The sequence below is a fragment of the Opisthocomus hoazin genome, chromosome Z (assembly GCF_030867145.1).
Source record: "Opisthocomus hoazin isolate bOpiHoa1 chromosome Z, bOpiHoa1.hap1, whole genome shotgun sequence".
Taxonomy (NCBI): domain Eukaryota; kingdom Metazoa; phylum Chordata; class Aves; order Opisthocomiformes; family Opisthocomidae; genus Opisthocomus; species Opisthocomus hoazin.
The window spans coordinates 63,563,078-63,586,785 of record NC_134454.1 but is presented as its reverse complement, the minus strand read 5'-3'; the positions used below and the strand labels follow the sequence as shown (position 1 = coordinate 63,586,785).

At 36.6% G+C, this 23,708-nt stretch overlaps 1 protein-coding gene across 4 annotated transcripts; it reads right to left on the bottom strand.

Moving 5' to 3' along the window:
* Positions 1 to 524: 524 nt before the first annotated feature.
* On the bottom strand, positions 525 to 23,681 carry AGGF1 (angiogenic factor with G-patch and FHA domains 1). 4 transcript variants are annotated; one of them, XM_075410523.1, is made up of 14 exons: positions 23,511 to 23,681; positions 22,647 to 22,743; positions 21,969 to 22,174; positions 20,993 to 21,139; positions 18,954 to 19,142; positions 10,008 to 10,362; positions 8,198 to 8,309; positions 6,889 to 6,940; positions 4,604 to 4,705; positions 4,127 to 4,292; positions 3,808 to 3,890; positions 2,677 to 2,804; positions 1,622 to 1,721; positions 525 to 857 (listed from the first exon to the last, which is right to left on the bottom strand). In XM_075410523.1, exons 1-14 carry the CDS (start codon positions 23,679 to 23,681, stop codon positions 657 to 659), a joined length of 2,109 nt encoding a protein of 702 aa, XP_075266638.1. In that variant the 3' UTR covers positions 525 to 656. The 4 variants fall into 4 exon arrangements, with proteins under 4 accessions (XP_075266638.1, XP_075266639.1, XP_075266640.1 ...); XM_075410524.1 differs by having other exon boundaries at positions 22,049 to 22,174; positions 23,511 to 23,595; XM_075410525.1 differs by lacking the exon at positions 22,647 to 22,743 and having other exon boundaries at positions 23,511 to 23,587.
* Between the last annotated feature and the right edge of the window lie 27 nt (positions 23,682 to 23,708).

The following is a 23,708-nucleotide window of genomic DNA, read 5'->3' as shown; positions in this document are numbered from 1 at the left end:
AAATCTGAAGTTCTTCACAGAAGAAAATTTTGCTACAAGCCATCTCTGAACATTGTTTTCTTCACCAATGCTAGTAGTTTATTTCATGGAGTACAATATTTATTTTTGAACAGTACTGATGAATCATTTAAAACCAAGTTTTTTCTCCCCTTAAGGTAAGCTGCGACATGTGACTAGTACTGAACTCTGCTGAGCATTTCATGGCAATCATGAATAGGCAGAAGAAAGGAAAGGCAGTATAATGCTCTTAGTACGGATCTGGGGGATTTTGTTTCTTTCTTTGTTTCCGCTTGCTTTTAAACCACTGTTCAGATGCTAAAGGTAATAATATTTAAATTTAACAAATGTTTTACTTTCCATGAAGAATTGTGTTAAAAACACAACTGAAGAAACCTCCTGCTTATGATGACAATCACTTTCAAGTACTTAAGTTTGAATATCCCCCTAAATTCCATTCATTTTGTATTAAAAATGTGTTTTTATAAAAGCATGAAGACTACAGAAAACCAAATAACATAATAATCTTGGATAACTTTTTCCACAACTGTATTTTACATATCACCAAACTTCTGCTTTAGCAAAAGAAAAGAGAATAAAAATAAATTCTCTCCTAACTATTTACATACAGGAATTACCCTGCTATGGGACCAGATACTTTAGTCTACAGTCCCTCTAACCCAAGGTGTAATCTTAAGAGTATCCCTTTGTGATTTAGGTTCTTGGAAGTTTTCAGCAAACCTTTCTCTTGCTTTATCCCAGTTCTTTTTATTCTTGCTCTGGATGATCTGAACATCTTCAATTGAGGCTGATCTGCTGGTACCCAAACCTGCATGCGTCTTATGTAACTGAAGCTGGATCTGTCAAATACATTTAATATTTTTGTAACTGCAAGTTAGGTATTTTAAATACTTTAAATCATATTTTATAATAGTAATTCCACCCTCGCTCCCCACATGCTTCTTTTTAAGGCTCTAACATACCTATATCATACATGGACATGTAAAGTACTGTTAAAATGAGGCGCCAGATCACCACCTCAGAACCAGAATTTTGAGTGCTGAATGATGTCACTTGCTACTAACATTACTCTGAAGTACTCCTCACCAAGAGAATAGCCTGTAATCCCTGTGCAGTGGGGCTACCATGGCTGCAACAGAGGCTGGGAACCTGGTGGCTACAGTGACTTCAGCCAGCTTTTCCTCTCTCGTGGCCTGTCACCTAGCTTGATTTTTGTGCTGGATCAGCCTCAGAGAAATTGAAGGATTCCACCATAAGCCCATCTTGAAGTCACATAACTTAAAATGATTTCAATCTTCCTCCAGACTTGGTATTCAAATATGAGATTATTAATTCAATGACTAGACGCTGTCTGTACTCCCTTGCTTAGTTTCCTAATAAACACAGATATTAATGGCATTTTCCATTGAAGGGACAAAATAATTGAAAAATTTCAAAACATTCATCGAGTAAAAAATGATTTGAGATTAGTCCTGCTGAGATTATTCCTCCCTAGCCAGTATTTTTAAATGTTTCAAGTGAATAGTGGTTTACAATTAGACATTTTTCACTGCAAATACATTTCTATTGCTTTTTGCTCCAAGTAAAAACCAGAGACACCTACCGGATCCTTCATACCACCACCATCCTTGCCCAGGCCTTCCCCTTTCTTCCATCCCATCTTCTCCAGCATTTTATGTCCTTTGTTGTTGTTGCTGATTTCACTTTGAAGAAAGTTTAAGATAACTGATAAGCATGAGTTAACACAAAGAGTATTCTCTCCACACAAATACTGAAGGACAGGAACATGCATGCATGTGCTGCTCTAGAAACCAGAACTACTATGCTGTTCCTACTTCCATCGAGAGCTATCCAGAAGACCCTAGTACTACCTTTTGCAAGCTCTTCCATGGATGTCTTTGGTTACCAAAGCTATCTCAAGCCTCTGCTCAATACTGACTTCCTTAAAACTCCTTCTAAACTACTTGCTTACTTTAGAGGTTAAAAGACACAGCATGTGTGGGTGGGAATTGACTGCACCAGGCAAAAGGCAGTATCACTACCTTGCCACCAAATCATCCTAACAGATAATGTCTCTCCTTTTACTAACTTGCACTGTCGCTCCTTTTACTAACTTGTGAGCACCTAGAAGTTCATATTTCTTAAAAAATAAAAATCCAAAAAGCAACTACAGAAGCAAAAGAATAATCAAAGAGGAAGATTAAAGTAAGCGTCATTTAAGAGGTATGTAAATACATGTCCTGTGATAGGCTGGATATTGACAATGAAAGAAACTGCAGGTGAAAAATTTGTATGTGTACCTTTACTGGGACTGGATAGAAAAAACAGAAATAGAGACACTTGAAAAGTAGACAGTATTTAAGTGTCAATAGTGCAGCTGGGGCATTCTTTGGTTTTTTTTGAGTTGGTGATAAAATGCCCTAAGCAGCCTTACTGCCAAGTTGAATTCTGTATGGAAGGTGAGGAGCTAATAAAAAGAGCACATGAACTGGGAAGTGAAAATAGCTTGCTATTTTCTAGCTCTCCTAACACATTATATACAAGTAATTAATAATCTAACAAACTGTAGCCTAGTAACCAACTGATATTTCCTTTATAATATTTTTTTAAGATTCAGGACATGCAGGATTCTCACCCCCCCCCCCCCCCCCCCCTTACATATGAACAGAAGCTGGACTATCATCTCTCTGGAAAGTTCCTTCACTTCCAATGGTCTCTCTGCGTTTTCCTGCTCTGTCTTTGTACTTTGGATTCTTCACTGCTTTGTTGTCTTCATATTCTGTGTTCTTTATAAGCAGATTAAATGCATCAAGGCAAAGAAAGCAGGCTTTAAATTCTTTATTTTTCATAACTTCACTGCTTCCCTCCAAAAGTAAGGCAGCTTCAGCCTATTTCATGAATTCTAAATCTTGTAACAAAAAACTATAGTTCTCATTTAGTAGTTTCTTAACTTACAGACATATCTTGTGAGGTATGCTATTGCCATCATCACATAATAATACAGTATTGTCGAATTCATTAATTTCACAATTTTCTCTTGGTATGAAGAATCAGTTTCTCCATATTAGCAGAAAACCATACAGACATGCCACTGGCTTTTTGTTTAAACATTCAGCCTGTTCCTCAGCAACTATTTCTTCAGAACAGATGACAGAACTAAGCAAGTGCATAGACTCTGTATCAATATTATTTCGGTAGCTGAAGAATTTGAGAGAAATGATGCCATTCTTTTTTCTACGTCAATACTTATTACAACTGCTAGATGTAACCCCATAGTTAAAATAATCTCTAAAACAAAAGTAACTTGAATACTTATATACTGCATTGCCTGCACATTCATGTTGGCTTTCTTCTATGGCAAAGCAGAACTAAAATAAAAAACGTAAAAAATGTCCCTCTTCCTTCTATAATTTTTTTCAGTTGCACATTAGTTTTCCTTTCCAAATAAAAGATAGCACTGCAATTTAGTGCAAATTTAATCTGGAGAAATCAAAATAGAAATGTCTTAAGAAAACTTCACCTCAAAAGGATGAGGAAATTGGCACACATTGGAATGGATCTTCTTTTCCTTAACAGAAGCTTCATGCCTCATTACCATCATCTCTCTTTGTAGATGTTTGTACATAATTATTATTTAGTGTACAAAAACCAAGCTTGAGTTAAACCACCAGGTTCAAGTCTGAGTGCACTTGAAAACTTCCCTTACTCACTGAAGTCTATGGCTTAAAATTGGAATCACAAACCAGATGTAGACTTCAAACACTTAATCAACTTCTACTGTAAACTCACCTGTAAACCATATTTTACCCGTATTTGTTTTAAAGCTTTTCTTCTGACTAACTCTCTCTCTTCTTTGCTAAGTGCTGGGCAAACTAAAAGGAAAGACACAGGATTGAATTTCTAATTAATAATCTAACAATGTTTTGAAACATAAGACAATTGTGAGAAATTTTGTTCTAACATTATTACACATTATCAAGAATAAAATACATCATCGTGTATTGTAGAACTATTCCTAGTTGACAAGAAAATTGTACTAAAACTGAAGTAATTATGTTTATGAAGTAAAGAGCTATAATTAAAAAGATCCTTTGATAACATAACTAACCAGAAGATTCCTTTTTCCTGTCCAGGCGAAGATGTGCTCTGACTTGTCCCGGTTCACATCCATCACAGGTATCACTGCCAGGATGTATGTGAAAAGAAAGCACAGTTTCACCAATCCTCACTTCATCTCCATGCTCCAAGATGTAGGGATCACACTTTATTTTAGGCTACAGCAAAAGAAAGTTTTGGCAGCCATGTTAATTAGTTAATGAAGGGCACAAACTCTATTTCGTATACAAGTATGAATACTGCTCATAATTTAGTAACTCAGTTTGGTCTCACAAATGCAGGCAAGTATTTAACTACAGTGGGTATTTCACTCTAGCAACTGCAACTCTAATGGATTTTTCCAATTAAACCAAACATGAAGTATTGTAAGTGGCCCTAAAACCAGAAGGGATCCAAGGAAGAGACTAACGTATGAAAGAACGCACATAATGTCACTGTTCGTGATTTGCTGTAACATATTTGTACTCACCTGGAGAATCTGATTGCCATTAACAACTGTTCCATTCTGACTGCCTTGATCCACAAGAACATAGTTCTGCAAGTCGTTGTCAAAATACACTTCTGCATGGAACTAATAAATAGAAGCCTAAGTGAAAGTTTCTTATTAAGCAAATACTTCACTATTTATATTCTATATTAAAGTAAGATTTCAGAAAACATTTTGAGGCCTTTTAAATGAGTGGCCCTGGTACTCGAAGTTTACAGAGTATTCCACGCCTTATGATTTCATCCATATGAAATGTAAATGAATGGGCTACAACAACATGAGCTACAGTATACTAGTAATAACTATTTTGACCATAAACTGATTTAGTACTGAAAAAGCATACGCTTCCAATGGGGCAAATAAGCTTTACTTAAAGGACTGCAAGATTCAGTAACACAGCATTTTTAACTGTTCTTATAAATAAAAGGATTTTTTCTTGTAAGGTATGTTACAGCATTCAGTTTTTCCTCTTTCAATTAAAAAACATCTGATCTTGTTCTACAGCTTCAGGTTACTTGGTCTTTCATAGCTGAGATTGCTCCCTAAATGCCATGCTTTTGTAAATTTCACATAATTCTCCTTCACCTGCATCTTAATGCCCAGGACACAATTACTAGCCATCATTTGCTGTTCCTTTTATATCCATTCTGATATTGAGTCTAACAATCTAATTCTTTTTGTTTGCTTTGTTGTTGCAATTCTGTATAGGTATTGCTCCTAAGCCCACACAGAACAGAGAAACACAGCTCCTGGCCAAAAACTTCCAAAAACGACTACTGAGCAAACCAAAGTATCAAATTCTGCAGAGTTGTAAAGACTAAGTATCTGTCACCTGCTAAGACTCCCAGTAAAAACCAGAAGTCTAAAAAAGTGACAGTTTCAAATTTGACAAGCAAATATCCTTTTTGCTATAGTTGAGGAGAAAAACCGAGTCAATCTGTGAAGAAAGGGTTCATTTAAAAGCAAATCTTTTCTTATGTCTGAGCAATAGCAGTTGCTACATTCAGTAATTAAAAAAAAATCAAAATAGTATTTTGTAGATTGGCTAGCATTTACAGCAGGAATACTACCATAATGGTGGAAAGGCTGACTAGCTCATCCAATAGGTAATTTAATTTCTACCTCTGTTTTATTGGACAGGATGAACCGAAACTTCTTCTGCAGGGTGTAGTGTTGTCTTTTAAAATCTCACTTTACACTCAAGAAAAGCAAATGCCAAAGTGGTCCACAGCTATCAAATATGAATAGTGAGGAAAACAAACTGGTAGTTAACTTTTTGTTTCTACAGATATGTCATTTATCTTCCTGCCTTTGATTCCTTATCTGCAAAATGAAATGACTTTTTATATAAACAGTCAGGTATCCACAAAGTATTAAAATGGTAACATTACAGAAAAATAAAAGCCTTTTGGGTTCTTTAAGCACCCAATTTCAAATACATGCCTGAAAAAGTCATTAATAGCAGGGAAAGATTTGCTCTGGAAATTATTCAGTATGAAATACGGTACATGGCTGATTAATCAGAACTATCATCTGGAACAGGCATAGTAAAGCATTATTTCAGCTACTTGCATTTGCAGATGTTTTTATCTTTTTTGTTTGTTTGTTTGTTTGGATGACACATCTTTGTCAATCTACATTTTCTTTTATTAAGAGAGCTGTATTGATGGTCTGTGTTAAAGTAGTTTACAGAGCACATAATTTATCTTTAGTCTTTCTTAACCGGAAGAAAAATTTTCCATTACAATCTGTCACTGAAAAAAACTGTTAAATTTTCAAACTCCTTGTACATCATTTACATATTTATACCGGTGCCTTGAAGAAAAATGAAACAAAACCTGTTGCTCTGAGCTAAACTGTAAGGATTGGATTACTTTATGACAAAGTTCTAACTAGCTGACATCCATAGTTTATATACCATTAATACTTAACAGAGGAATACATTTTCCTCAAGTTCAATAACTAAGAAATAAAAGATTTTAAGTGTAATTTTTTTACTGTGCATTAAAATGTGGATTAGTAAAACTCCAATTTATAAAAATACTCAGCTTCCATAGACTTTGAAATCACACTGCTGTTTGTGTTAAATTCCTGTTCAGTAAAATACTATATGCTTTCCTTTTTCTAATTTCAAATGTTGCTAAACCCACACCTCATTCTAAAAGTTCTTTAAAAAAATTACCATAAGATTTTGCAAATTTAAAGCCATAAAATCTAAAGCTTCATTCATATGCTGTTCTACCTTTCAGCAGACAGAAACGAGTTACCTTACTGACTCCAACTTCAGGAATCTGAAGTGTGTGTCCAACATCTTTTTCTCTGGAAAGGCAAGTTGATACATAAATCACAACAAAGTAGAAACAGGTCTAATAAGTGGTTTACAAAAGGTGTATATCAGTTGAACCTCAATACCATGTTTCTCTTCTGCGCTATTAGGGAGCTTTACAGATGTAAAACACTGTGTTGCAGTATACACAATGTAAAGACTTGCTTCACGTTCCTTCTTCCATCTAGAAACTGTACACAGTAGGCAATGAATATATGATAAATATGTACCTTTAAATTTTATATATAAACCTGACATTTCTAGCTAAGCTTTTATACTCATATAAGGCCTGCAAATAATAGTCTGAACTCTGCATCCTTCAAGCTCATCTTGGCATCAGTCTTCAATGCTGAAGTTGTATTCTTGGTATTCAAGAATTATGCAGGTAATACAAGCAATGCAAGAGTAATCTATATAATTCTTTTTTTTTGTTTTGGTCAAAACCACTGCAGCAGGAGGAAGGAATTTATGTATTAGTGTCTTAAACTAGGGGATGAAGAAGAAATGCAGCTAGCAAAAGCTTGCAAATTGCAAGCAGAATTGTCATCTGTTAATCTTCACATAAATGTACCGAGAAAACTCCAGCTATAACAGCAAATCAAAACACATCTATCAGCATTAGATAAAAGCAGCTGAAAAGGGGTGAGGTTTTCAGTAATCATGGAAGAAAGTATTAATTCATCATTAAATTTGTCATCCACAATGAACCAAATTTTTAATTTTTTTAATATTAGAACTGGAAGAATGCATACAGGCTAGCATAAAACCCAACTCATTTAAAAATGATGAACCAACCCTACTAGATTTTGAATGTGTGAGGAAGCCTAGGATATGCTTCCTTGTGACCCTGAATTTGTGAAGTGTGTCCTTCCATTTCTGAAAAAGTTACCTTAGTGGCTCAGGAAAAAAGTTTACTTAATTTCTAGAAAAGCAAGTAAAGAAGTTTTCAAAGAATGACTTCCAGCTATGCTGCTGTCAGGACTTGGACACAAGATCAAGTTATCACTAACAAATTTTCATGTCTGCTGAGCTACATAAACTGCATATGCTGCTGTCACAGCAAGCATGACGTTATGTGACATGACTTAAAATTCTTGCTGTGGGCTAACCTAACTCAGAGTACCTAACAACTGCGGCTTGCTAGGAGGACAAGTACGAAAAGTAGCGACAAGGAATCCAGAGTGGCTTCCACATCTTTCCAAGCAAGGTACAGTTTCGAACTGTATATAATAAATTCCATGCAGTTTTACCTTCCAATTGTAGCAGGTTTCACAGCTGTGATAATATAAAGTGATCCAGTCTGCAGAACTGGCGATCTTATTACAATTACTCTGATACAAGGAGGCCAGATCTTTTCTTCATCTATAATTATAAAAAAAATGATGTTACTACCGACAAATTAGTTTTACCCCTATAATCCATAGCTTTCAAACAACTGATATACATTCAGCCATCATCTGCCTGAATTCTACACAAGTTTCAGAAAAAGAAATGTGTAAGCACATCTGAAAGAAAACTTTGATGAGACTACTGTTTCTGAATACACACTAAAGTATTAAAAATGTTTTACTAATTCTGGTTATTTACATGTGCACAACTGTTTAGTTGTGTGTATAAATACACTCACAGAATTTACTAGCATAAATATATGGACCACTATATAACAGATTAGAATTAATTATTAATCATAACAGATTGGAATAAAAATTTTACTCTGAGAAAAGTCAGCAGCCTTTTTTCACCACATCACAAACCTAATGCATGTAGAAATTTATAGTTGATAATTTCTACATGAAATGTATTTTGGCTGTTTTTTTCTCTTACTAGCACTATCATAGAATCATAATATAGTTTGGGTTGGAAGGGACCTTTTAAAATGTCCCTATGCTAAGAGGTCCCTAAAGCTCACTATGCACCGAGATAAAACAAAATAGACGAGCCTACAGATGCATAAGCTTTTTTGCCTTGGTATCTGCTAAGTAATTATATTCTAACAGCTGCACGAACTTTGTTGTTCATGTACATTTGCAGAAAGTCTCCAATGATCTTGGCTAGGAATAGACGTGGTAAGATGGGAAGACACTAGCTCAAAAGGTACTAGGAGGAGAGAAACTGTCTCCAGTTTTTCATTGCTCCAGCATTACTGCAGAATTGATTATTAGAAAATAGTAAGAGAAGGAAATTTAATCTGAAGGCCTGATGGTAGCAAACCCATTCTGAATGGCATTAATCCTTCAGAATCTGAGTAGCTGAGAAAGTAAACTAATGAAAATAGAAGAAATAAACTGACTCCTTAACTGTGAGCAGGGCACAGGCTGCAGTACAGACTTCTATAGGTTGTATTTCATTCTGTGATGTCGAATATCCTTTGTGTGTACCTTGTTCCAATTGGTTGCATTACGCTTTCCACAAGTTACTTTTTTTTTTTTTTTTTTTTTTTTACAAGAGACCATTCAGTTCTCAAGGAGGTCTTAAGGACCTAGGATAACACTTTCTTTGGTACAAAACAGCATACAGGTTTCCTCTCTATACCCATTTCTTACATGTTTCCACTGGAATACAAGAAAAACAGGATTTCAAATAGTACCGAGTACTCCAGATTCATCCTTTTCACCACAGTGGATTCACATTACATGGAGTTACACATTGATTGTTTATGAACAGCATCAGGAATATTACACATTAATTGAAGAGAGTTACTACAGGGAATTACTGTGAGGTATGTACCAGAATCTCTGTGTTAGCTACACACTTCCTTTTCTCCTGTCACTATCCTGATCTAAACAAATCTTATTCTACCCCTGAGGTTTCTACACAAGCAAAGGAAGTTATACCCCTAAACAGCTTTTACAAAAACACCACTAATTAATTCTGTCTACCGTGCAAGTAAAGAGAAGGAAACAAATATTGGTAAGATATAGCACTTTTTAATTCAAAATATCTCAAGTCACATGCTTTTTATTTATTTTTTAACTATCCAAACAGGTTTCTTGTAGTTTGTTTTTAATGGGCTCCTGAAAAAATACAGTAATATCATACATAAAAGCCACAATAATTCACCTTCGTCTTCTGAGTTTTCTGAATCAGCAGTTTCTTCACTTGTTACTTCATCCTCACTGCTGTAGGCTTCGCACTCAGAATCTGTAATTTCACCTTCTTCTGGCTCACTCACTGTGTCTGCTGTTCTACTGTCATCTGTATATGCTGCAGTATCAGGTGTACTTTTGCGTGAATGTGAATTTATACTGTCTGTAGAAACTGATTCTTTGGCTGTCAAACTGCTTTGTGTTTTTGCATCCATTTTAGTCTTCTTTCTTACATTTGGAGATTCTTCTTCTTCAGCAGAACTTACTTGCTCAGCAGCGGAAAAGCAATTCAGATTGTTAGATGATTGCTGTTCTTCTGTGTCCAGATCCTGGAGGGGAGTTATAGAATGTTACATTCTTTACAGACTGAGTTATTCTAAGGTCTGCTATCAGCCTGGAAGTAAATCCTTCACTAGGAAGAATTATTTTTACAACTATTAAAGAATGGTTACATTTCCAGAAGTTTAGCACATGCTAAACTAAAACAGAACATTTCAGCAGAAATACTTTCATATCCTATTAGACGTGTCTGAGACCATCTTCTATTTGGGAAAGCGTGACTGCACTCCTCTTCTAAACTTCACTTATTCCTTGCTCTTTTCTCACACAAAACTTAGGATCCTTGTCCTCACTTTCAAACTTGTACAACAGCATCTTGAAAATTTTCCAGTTTTGCTTTTATGACACTTACTTCTGTCCCTCTCTTACTCAATTCTTGCAACTTGTTTAAAAGTTCTTTAATTGATCTTCATCATATCTTCCACCTGTTTTTGTCTTCTCTTATTTTCCACAATGGTCAAGAATATCTGGAATGCCCACCCATGCTTGCCTAATGACTGATTCTCCTCCTTTCAAAATTGCATCTTTAACAAAGCCTTTCATCAAGATACTGTAGAGAACTTAAGTTTAATTTATGCTGAGTGGAACAGTTCTACTTAGAATCCATTATCTACTGCAACAAATTTCTCCACTGAGTACCAGACAGATTAGATCACTGCATGTTCTTCCATTGCCACTTGATTTCATCAGCAGAAAAAAGACCATTTTTTTAACTGAGAAATCTAAAGTTTCAGAGTAATTTTTCCAGAGTACCTTGAAAATGTAATTCTTAATCTAGTAGCCCTGATGACTGTCTTGGGGGGGGGCAAGGAAATAACACAAATGGCTTTAAAAGATAAAGTAAAAATCTCAGATTTTAAGTTATTTGCCACCTTGGATTCAGAATGAGTGGATTCAATTGCCCTGAATCGTACCAAATATTGCAACACAGAAGTTGAAATAAAAACCATCCTTGAGTTTAAGTTTTTGTATAGAGCATTTTACATTTCAAGATACATGAATTAATGTGAATGTTAACACAATGGAAATTAAAGAACTTTCACTTTTCAGATCTGTAAAAACTCACCAGGGGTACAGCTGTAAGACACACACAAAAATTCCTCTCCGCCCAGCAGCCAAAACGTTGGATATGACTTTACAGCATACTTTTGAAACACTTTCAATAAGACAGCAGATTCTCAGGAATAATCAGCAACTTTTAAAAGGCCTCCTGCTTTAACTGAAGGACTATTGGTTTGTTTAGGCTTTCTCTGTAATGCACTAGTCCTCTCCCTGAATCTTTTAAGTACTGGAACTAGGAAGGAACAGGATCGCAATGTCAGAGCCTGATGTTGTTTATTTTAAGTAAGAGACGTAGTAATCCTACCAAAAGTAAGATTATGCAGTACATACACGTCAGACACATTAATACCATTAGAAATCTTTTTCACAAATCTGATTATTGCTTTTATGAATGATCTTTTCCAGTGTAATTATCTTTGTCTGTACTGTTTGGTATGGATATTAGATTGATACCCAACATATCAAGGTGCTCTGGAATCCTAAATGTATTTCTTTCCATAATACTGTGATCCACCAAAGTTTTATTAATCTAATCTGAAAACATAGAAACTAGTCTTAGCTTAAATCACACCTGAAGCAAAGCAACAGATGACTGATTCACTGATGCCCAAGTATAATGCTCCAGCCACACAGCTCTTTCTGCACAGTGAATCCAGTGATACCTGTTTTTGGCATCAATTCCAAATTAGAAAATAAAAAGGTGCTACTTCAAAGCCTAGCTACTGGAGAGTAGACTCTGTTCTGGGTTGAAAAGAGGAATTTCAAAAAACACTCCTGTAGACTGACCTAGGATTCTGTACATACGTTCTGCCGATATGACCACTAAGCCTGTTCTCAGCAGTTTCTATATTTTTTCCACTGTTACTACAATCAACTGTTAAGAAAGCAAATAAACTAAATTGTTCTTCAAATAAACTAAATAGTTCCAGTTTATCAGTACTGATAAAAATGTAATCTTTGCATTTAGAAATCCTTGCACAAAATTGAGGATTGCAAAAATTGCATTGCTAAAGACTATGTATTTTAAGCCCTTTATAATTTTGCAGTTTTGTAGTAAAATGCATGTCTTGACGATGTCTAACCATTAAGCCTGGGATGCTGAATGTATTCTTATAGCATGTGAGGGGTTCTTCACTTCTGCTGAAGAAAACCTTTTCCATTACATATGACTACTAGTACTAACACAAAATACACATAGCATGCATGAAAGTGTAACTATGCAAACAGCACCTAACACCTTGCCTCCATACAGCCACTGCTTAAAAAACAGGAACCAGCAGTTAACAGAATATTCAGTAAATATCATCCTGAATGACCTAACAAGTACTAGTAATGCACTTCATTTCTCAATAGCAGGATATTTAACTCTTCATCCCAAACTCATTATACAACATACAAAGTATGCGCTCATTATAACCATGTTTGTTACACCATAATACTAGGCACATACATTCCTTTGTATGTTGCTTTGCTTGTTATATCTAAATTGTCAGTAGACCTAGCCCAGCAGCCATACGCTGGATATAGATTGCCTCTATGTGGTTCAGCTTTGAAAAAACTTTGTATCTACTGGGTATCGCCACACTATCTTTGGCTTTTCTCTCACTAGGCATGAGTAAAGTTGAGAGGTGCGATGAATCTGATCTGTAATGATATAATTATAGAGGTTGGAAAAGACCTCTAAGATCATCAAGTCCAACCGTCAACCTAATAATCACAGGGCCACACCAGACCAGGGAGTTTCCCAGCAATGTTTCTAAGCCAGGCCCCAGGGAGGCAGAAGACATCCCTGTGGGTTGGGTCTGGTTAAACTGTTTCTTACTGCAGGGTTGAGCCAGTTCATATTTCTGCACCCCTGACAAAGACAGCCAACGGTGCAAGTGAAATCAAGATTTTTTTAGTGTCCCATAAGGAGTGACCTTTTAAGAATTACAAATCATGTTCGTGTGACTAGAATTGATGGTTTTGCTTTACAAAGAATAAGCCAGAAGCTACTGATTACAATGACCTTCTGAAGTGCAGATTGGCCTACTTACAACACATTCACAAACAATCATAGTAACTGAAGTGATTTTAATGAAAAATTCAAAGTATTTTAAGCATTTAACTATACTTTTTGCTTTACTGGGACAAAGACAAACATTCGGTCTTTCAAAACTTTACATTTTCTGTATTATGCCTGATTGACATGCATGTTCATGCAATTCTTTAACATGCCTATAAATTAGAATTTGAAAATTATTGTGACCATAGTTAGCTTAATTCTACAGACCATTAAACTGTATTGTTTTCTAAATCAATTTATTTTATACAAAACATAAATACATACAAATACAACTTTTCAGAAATGAATAGTCTGTTGCTTCTTAGTTTGCCAGAGGTTCAGTAGGTGACTTCATGGAACCATGGGTAAACACCTTCATCTAAAGGGCTGAATGTTAGATCTTTAGCGCTGACTCTCTCAATTCGAAATATTAATCTGAAATTCAGTATTTTACTAAAGAAATATTGTCAAACAGTTTTAAATAGCTCCTTCACTCAGATAACTAAACTTTCACTTGCTAGCACTGTTTCACAAGTATTTGTTACTGTCTTCCACCCTACACAATATCTGAATTTCCAATGCAAAAAAAAAAATCTAATTAAAAGCCAGAAGATGAGTAAAACTCTTCCTATATCATCAAGAAGACATTTTATACACTGCTGGACAGCTCTGAAATACATGAAACATTAATTTGCCTTACCTAAAGAACAAGTAGTTTGTTTAGTCAGGATACCCTATGTTCATACAGTGACACTAAATGCGTCTCTTTCCAAATATTCTAGAATATCATCAAAGTTTTCCTCAGATGTTTTAGTTATACGGTGTTTCAAATATATTTCAAAGTTACTTTGCAGATGAACTGATTTTGATCAAATAGCTTAAAAATATTATTAATTCCTTTAGGAAAATAGATATCTAAACATAAACTACTAGATATTTTTCCTTTAATAAAAACACCAAGGTTAAAGGTAAACATCCACAGACTAATGTGTTTGGTGTCTCAACTCTACCTTCACCAGAAGCTGCCAATCCAAAAGAAGAAATCTTCAGATTAGCCATGGTTTCTGTCAACTGACGTACCTAAAGATGGGATGAATATCAGCAAAAAGTAAACTACATGTGATTTAAAAAAAAAAAAAAATAAAAAAAATCACTGCTTCAAGAGTTCTATGGGAAATACTACTACAAAAGCCTTGTCTCTGCTACATAAGTAGCTAGGATGCGTCTATAATGGAGAAGAATATGGGGGAAGTTAATTTTGAGCACCACTCTAGAATAAAATTTATTAGACAGTAGTTTAAGAATAAACTGTAAAAATAATTTCTGGGAAAAAAATGGCATATGTCAGACCCTGCATCTAAATTTTGGTATGTATTTCTAACAGCCCAAATCCAGCAAGTAGAACTACATGACCACTATTGCACACGCTCTATTCTCCAACCTCTACAGAAGCACTGGATCTAGATATTGGGCCACATTATCACATTATCATTGATGCCACCTTGTGATTTGGTTTGTTTTGACTTTCTTTTTTAAGAAAAACTTTTCCAAATTTACTTATTTAAAGGTTTTTCATGTACAGGAGATAATGATGGTATTTCTTGCCCTACTGCTTTTTTGGCCCACCACTGCAGAAAAGTATCAGAACTGAACTATATGCCTGAAACTTCCAAAGTATTCCACCCATGCTCTTTATATGAGCTGCACAGAGGATATCTAATACTTCATCCTGGCAAATAAAATTCCTGGTTGTCTACTGAAAGCAAGCATGTGGGCAGCATGCTTAGTTTCACATGTCAAAAGAAAACTATTTGTAATATAGAATTTTGGTGGCTGAAAAGAAAGAATCTCTTTAAAGAAAGTTCTTGTATAAATCAGAAACATCCCTCAAGAGATACTAAGCACAAGAGGTCCCCTCCACTGTTTTTTTTCAATTAGAGTTACATTCATTTTAGCAGACGCTCACTAATGTTTTCTTGTTTGGTAATTCAGCTTGTCAAAAATTAAAGAGTATTTTAACAGATTAATTTTATTCTTTAGAGTTTCAGATTTATATTACTTTTTCAAGAATGCTGTAATATTTGTGGAGAATACCATTTCTGTATTGTTAAGCATCCTAACTTACTACTTATAAATAGATACTAGATGTAAGATAGCTCAGCACATAAAATTCTTCACAATTGCTACAAACTAAACTGCAACTAAGAACTGTGCTGTGACCAGAAACAGCAAGTTAACAGATTGGCCCAGTTACGACTGTTCTTAGATTAAAAAGAGATCAACTGTGGTTTATAGGAAGTCATACAAAAATGACATACGATTTTTATAAAAACTACATAGCTACCAGTACCATCTACGTAGGAATATTTGCTGTGATAATATACACATGCAGCTGCTAAATTCCTTTATTTCTTGTATTTGACAACTTTTAAGTAATGTTAAAAAGAGAGAGAAGTTTAACAACCGTCTTGCGTACTTGAGGTTCTGTAATTACTGCTCACTGCCTTCCCCCGCTTCACATGCATATTCTTATAAACCACCTCATCTTTACCCAGGAATAATAATGTTCAAGGGGTGTATGACATACTCCCAAATTTAGATCTAGTATTGCTTTATTTATCACTGTAATTGGTCTGCAGACCAGGCAATAAACCAAACCATTCTCCCGCTGATACTGGCTCTAGAAAAAGAAAGTTGAGTAAAACCTACTTCAGTCAAGAAATTAAAAATGTTTGGAGGCATTTTTCAGGCTAGCAGCACAATTTAATAACCAACTGGGAAAAGCAATAACGAAGTACTAATCTTCAAAATAACTGTTGCAACTTTAATAATTTAATCAGTATTCAGGCATAGGTTTTATTTTACCTTAGTATGTTTTTTGTCAAGAGGGACGAGGGAATGGAAGGAAAAGGGAGTAGGCTGGGCATAAGACTGTAGAAAAACATTTCAATAGACAACACTTCAACTACAAAGGTCTACTTAAAACCAGACATTTTTGGTTTTGTTTTAGAATGTAAATAATACAGTAACTAGCACGAACTAATCAGTGCCTCTACCAATACCAGAACAAACCGGGCAACGGTAATATTGCCAAGAACTACCAGGCATCTATGAACTGGCTTGTGCAGCTTATAAACTATTTTTTCAGTTTCATAACAGAAAAATCGGTACTCTTTTATTCTAATAAATCAATCTTTTATCATAATACAACTTTTTTTAAACTAATGAACGAATTTCTTATATGATTAAGAACTGCACAACAATCAAACTATTTTAACTCAGCTACAGAAAATATGACAGTAAGGCACTTTGTTTTTTCTAAATCTAACAGTGCCTTTACATAGAAGTGCACTGACAAAAAGGCATTCTTTTCTTTTTTTGAAGTTTAAAGTGGAGAGTAATTGTTTTAAGTTTCACTTGGTATTCTCCCCTTTTTTGCTTAAAAAGAAAACAGAAAAGGCCTTGATTCTTACTATGACACTAACTTTCACTTACTGTTCACAGATACAAAGATCTATGCACTACTGAATCTGTTTTAAATATTTTTCCTGTTATCTTACTGGTCAAACAAATGAATTCACAAATAATTCACAAATTAATTTGCAAAGTCCTCAGCTCACTATCAATAAAACACATCATAAAAAGTGGATGTTTACCTCCAACCTTGTGACTGTGAAAGCTTCACACAAAAGATCTGTTAACAAGACCATCTATATAAAAATATATTATAATTATAAAATAAGCTAAACACAAGTAGCTATTTACAGTATAATCAGATGACAGAAGCGGACTGTGATGAGATCCTAAAAAGCAGTCAACATTATTTGTTAGATGAAAGCTGTGTATGCCACAGAACTTGTATAAATACACTTGCTGATTTAGGCCAATATGTAACAGTTCATCACAGAACAAAATTTAAGAGATTTATTAATTGCACTATATGATAAAGGTTCATTTCCACAAGCTTACCATGATGCTTTCCTGACACATCATGAACAAAGTTCTGTATTAACCATGCTTCTTCAGAGTGGCAGAATGCTAATTCAGCAGTTGCACACAGCATGCCTAGAACTCAGATGCCGGTGAAACTCCTAGCTTCAACTGCATTAGCTCCCCTCTCTTAGGTCTAAAGGATTGTTACACTTAGTGTTGCTAAGTATCCACTTCAAGCTTTCAAAACAGACTAGTTTCTAAATGAAAGGGCATAATGAAAAACAATGTATTTACAAAATCTGTAACTGATCAAATACCATCACCCACGTAACCTACCTTCCCTGGTTCTTAATGTGAACAGTTTCCATTTTCAAATCTTTCAGAAGACCTGACTACTGATACAGTATTTTTAAACTCCGTTCTGATGCTATGTAATTATTATGTAAAAGTACCTGTACACTAACATAATTATTTCAAATTTCAACCAATCATCTTGACTGAGGCCTACATAATGAAATAATGCAATGGTTAAAGCAATAGTTTTAAAAGATGAAAACTAAGGAGCACTACAAACTAAATAAATCAATACATACAATTAAATCTTAAGTAATAAAACAAATTTGCAGAATAGGACCATTCAAATTTGATTCAACATTAATAGTATTCATTAAGAAAATGCTTCTTGAGGTTCAATAGCTCTGTTACAGTAAAATTTCTGGTGCTTAGGAGTGAGTAATTTTTCAAGACAGTCACTATGTACTATACTGCATACTTCCTGAGCAATTGGAAAAACAACAGAAAGGAAGTTATGTTTTTTATAACTTAAAATACAAGTTAACTACAAGGGGCATTTACTAAGATGTAAAACTTATCCCCACACTATGGACAACAAAAATGTATTGACCAAATAAAATCTCATAGGAGAGCGTAATAGGAAAAGAATTAGAACTTCACAGACATTTCATCAATCTCAAATGCTGGTTAAGATACAGTAAAACATCAACAGAATGAGCTTTGCAACTGAGTCACAGAGAGGGGGTGGTGTGTGTGTGTGCATTTTCAAAACCTTCAGTCATTTTTTTATTCATCACATGAATTAAAAAAAACAAAACCCAACAGTCAACAACAAAAAAACACAAACCAAAACCCTAAAACCAAGACACTGAGGTAACACTGAATTTCTGATGTAAATACAGTCCACACAGTAGCTCGAATCCAATCTAGTGCTTGCTAATCAGAGAGCTTCACTGACACTCAATTTTATGCATCTATACAGTTGTGTTGTAATAAAATCAACATTGAAAATGTGAGGGAATCCAAGCATAAAGTTTCACCCTTAAACACTCACTAGGAGAATTATTTGAACACTAACTACATGTTAGCAGCCTGCTGTATACAGTTTAAAGATATTTGAATCCTTCAGAAAACAAGCATACATCCTCTACATAAATTAAAACCCCACAAGCCCTAAATTGCATCATCAAAAAAAAAACAAACCAACCCCCAGGTTTTGCATTTTCTATCTGTCAGTTCTACAGTTACCTTATACTCATTTGCAGTAATCCGCTCTGGTTCTTTTCTCTTCTTTTTCCCTTTCTTCTCCTTGCCGTGCTGAGTACCAGAGGTCTGATAAGACTGCAGATCCACTCGTGAATGAAACTGGTATCGGCCGCTTTCCACATCACAGTAGTAATAAATTCCAGTTGCTGGATCATAATACAGTTGATTTTCCTTTATAAGAAACAAAGAATGATGTTATCATTACTTCAGTAAATACATTGTCCAAACAAACAGCCAGTTAATAAGCAACTACATACTACGTTTAAAAAAAAAAAAAAAAAAAAAAAGCTCAAACGTACTGAAGAACTGTGGTGGCTTGACCCTGGCTGGCTACCAGGTGCGCATCCAGCTGCTCTCTCAATATCCCTCCCCAACAGGACCGAGGGAGAAAAATAAAAAGAAAAGCTCATGGGTCAAGACAAGGAGATCGTCATCATGGGCAAACCACATCTGACTTAGGTGAAAATAAATTTAATTTATTGCCAGTTAAGAGAGTGCTGGAAGATGGGAAACAAAGACAAAACACCTCTCACCATCCCTTTTTTCCCCAAGCTCTACTTCCCTCCTTCATTCCCAACTCCTCTACCTCTCTTCCCCCTGCCTGAGCGGCGCAAGGACATGAGCAGTGGGGCGTTGCTCCTTCCTCCTCATACTTCTCCCCTGTCTAGCATGGGTCCTTCCCATGGTTTGCAGTCCTTTAAGAACTGCTCCAGCATGGGTCCTCCATGGGCCACAGCTCCTTGAGGAGCTGCTCTGCTGTAGGTTCCTCCACAGACTGCAGTGTGGATATCTACTCCAATGTGGTCCTCTTCCATGGAGTGCAGGGATTTGCCTGCTCTAGTACTTGAAGAATCTCCTCCCGCTCCTTCTCAGACCTTAGCGTTCGGAGGGTTGTTTCTCACCCCCCCCAACCTCCCAAGCTTCCCTCCCCCAATACACTGCGCAGTGTTTTGCCCTTTCTTAAACATGCTTTAACGGAGGCACCACCAGCTTCTCCAATGGCCTCACCTGTGTCCTGCAGTGGAACTGGCCGCATCCAGGCAGCCCCAACCTCTTCTCACAGAGGCCGCCTCTGCAGCCCCCAGCCCCACTACCAAAACCTTGCCAGAAAACCCAATACAAGAACACTTCCTGTAATTCATGACAGTTACTGAACAAGAAAACATATTTTGTGTAATTACACCATAAACTGTAATCTATAGCCCCAAACATTTATGTATCTGACTATATGCACAAACTATGTCAAAAGCAATGGTATCATTTAAGACTTTAAAAATTACGTCCAAAAGCATCCCTGAACACAAAACAAGTAGTTTTGTGTATCACATGCACCTTTTTTTCAGTTGAGTTGAATCCAGTGCTGCAAACAAAACCTCTGTCTTCATTACAGTAGTTCCACTGGGATTTGTGATAGCGTATATATCTACCCATATATGCACATACATATACACATACCTCACAGGACAAAAAGAACCTCCCCAAAAGCTTACGAAAATCATACAGCAGAAATTAACCACTAAGAAATTCTGATCCAGGGTCTGACATCTTTTTTCTAAAGAAGTACTTCTTCTTCGGTAATATCAAACTAGTTGGTAACCACACTCAGGTAGAAGTTACAAGTATTTAGTGCATTTTCTCTCAACACACTTTTCATTGTGAAGAAGCCACTGACTTAGTTCAGCAATCTGTCTTTTTCTAAACAAGTCATCTTTCAGCTCAAACTTTTAAAGAGTTACAAAGCAGCTTTACAGTACAACATGTCTACAATGGCAAGCAAGTCAAAGATCTAGCAGACATCAAAAAGAACTGAACTAAAAGATACATTTACATCTTAGCCTGATTATCTTTAATTCAGCCGAAATAATTCAACAACTGACAAACTTCCATTGCTGTTCATCTTCAACAACATGTTTTTCAAATCATAGAGTCAGCTTGGATCTTAGTTCCTGGCTCACATCCACTTTACTACTAAAACTTTGCAATAGAGAAAAAACACCAATGGTGTTGAAAAAGATCCTTACCGAATTATAGTAGAATCCAGTGCTATGGTCATAATACAATCCTGTATTTTCATCGTAAATAAATCCGGTTTGTGAAACAGCAGCTTCTGCAGCAGCTCTCAAGCTCTCTGCCAAAGAACCCTCTGGAACTGAAGTATCTTCTGCTTCCTGATATCAGAAAGTAAGAAATTTTCTTTTCAAAAGAACCTCGCTGGTTCTTCAGTATTTTACAATGTCCTATTTTAAATAAAACAAATTGGTGCTCTATGCACTTGATTCAAGCACTATTAAACAAGAAGGCAAAAATTTAGCTGTAGTTTACTGATAAACTCCTACTGATTTCAGTGGGACCAAGACTTCATCCTGTGCCTTTTGTTTTCCCCAAGCTTTATTCAAAAGTGCTTCACGTCAAAAATATACACAGCGAGTATCTCTCAGTACATTCCTAAAATAGATTTCTGCTCTCCATTCCATTTCAACTGCTAGATGCTAAGGCACAAAATCAGTTAAGCAAGTAAGATGAAGTAAGTGATAGAACAGAAGGCTGGATAGTAGGAGAAAAAAAAAACGAAACCGTAATAAAATAAACAAATAGAACCCCCCCCCCCCAACAACTTTATTCTCCTAACACGTTGCCTCCTTGTATCAATGAAGGAGGACAAAAAACAGTACACTTTAGGACAGTCTGCATGGCCATACTGAACATACTCTGCTGACAACAATATGCCATGCTTCCAGTCTAGGTAGGACATATGTTTTAGAATGTGCTTTTTTGTTGCTTTTCAACAAATCCAGGAGTATGTTACACTTGGACCATACTACACAAAGAACTAGTTTCAAAGCATAAGGATGTTCGTCTGCTATCATTAGCACTATACCATCACAAAAAATCATTTCATACAATGACATCAAGATCAAAAGCACATCTTTTAAATGAAATGAAATATTAATAGAGTGCTGACTTAAAAATTGGTAAAACCCCATACAGTTCTATAACCTGTGAATTCTGGATGAAATTTTCCTCTTCTCCACTTTCAGCAATTTCGGTGCTATCCATCCTTAAAGGAATACTATCACCTGTCTGTGATTCCTCTGTGGAATTACGCTCAGTGCCTTCAGTCCCATGATCGTGCTGCATTGGCAGTTCAGATGCACAATCCTGAGCATCACTGTGATTGTAATAATTTTCATAGTAGTAATAGTCTGCAGGAGCAAAAAAAAAAAATTGAAGCTGCATAAATTAGCAAAGCAATATTTTACACTATGCAGTTTAAGGATCCTAAATCTTCAGCTGGAAATTTATGCATGAGTAGTCTAATGAAAATCAATTATTAGGTAGTACCTCTGCTTTGAATTTATTCTACTCTTACTGAACAAATTAAGTCTCACTTCAACATACTTTAAAAACCGGTAAAACAGGTACGTGTGTAAGGTATGAGATCACTATGTAACCGATTACTATGGCATGAATTCTGCCACAGTCCACGCTATGCTTTATCCTGTTCTTAACAGGAATGGCTTGAATAAATAGGAAATGGTCCAAAAGACAACGTCAGGTTACTGAGTTTACCACAGCTAAGGATACAGACTTGAAATGTATTTTATATTTAAAAAAAAAAAATCAAAACAAGATACTGCTCTAGATGCCCATTTAAGCAACGACCACCCTCTCTACCTGCTTGTGACCACACAGCATAGTCTTCTGTCTGTACTTCTACACTAGACGTATCCTTCTCCTTCCTATTATGGATTTCCTTAGTGAGCTCTTCAACCTGAAACAAAGACAGCATGTAACAGAATACAATGCTGCATTTTAGGGGTCTACATCAGAAAAGAGTGTCAGTCTGCTTTACATTCTATAATTCTAACCAAACATAACTGCACCATATTTATTTGATCTTTGTTCTGCAGGAGACAATTTACTACTTCAATGGTTGGCATAACGAAAACCATAATCGCTGCTCACATGGGGTGTCACACTAAAGGCAAGCACTTGTGAGGAAAAAGAAAAACTTAAACGAGGTTATGCTGAAAATACCCACGCTGAAAAGTTGAATTTCAAGAAAAAAAACACTGTTCTATGGTGGCGAACTGTGGCATTTACGAAACTTCCCTATTTCACTATAGGCACCCATGGGACAGCTCTGCCAACCTTCCTTCACTTCGCCTTGTTTATCAAGCTCCTTTCCTTCTGCTAAACGCAGTTTTTCTTTCCGACTGCGAAACCAAATTGCTGACCGAGAAGCCGTTATCATTCTCCCCCCCCGCCCCGACTTGTCGGGCCAAACGTTGAACGCCGGCTCGGGACAGCAAGCTCCAGCCAGCAGCAGCGGCGGTGGCACTGCCCCTGGTCACTGAGGCCCCGCAGGCCGGGAGAGCCCGGCGGGCTCCGGGCCCGCCTGCGCCCAGCCCGGGCACGCCGCGGGAGGCGGGGTACCCGGTGGCGAGGTGACGGCCGCAGGGATGTCCGACGGGGCTGGGGCCTGTCCCGGAGGGGCAGCCAGGGCCGGGGGAGCCGGTTCCCGGTGCGGGGGCCTACCTGTCTCCTCAGCGCCTCGCCGCCCTCCCGCGCCTCGCGGTAGAGGCGCTCGGCGCGGCGCAGCCGGCGCTGCGCCCGCTCCAGCTGCCCGCGGCAGGCGCTCAGGTCGGCCTCCAGCGCCGCCACCCGCTCCCGCAGAGCCCGCCGCTCGCCGCCGGGCGGGGAGGCCATGCCCGCCCGCTCCTCAGCGCCCGCCCG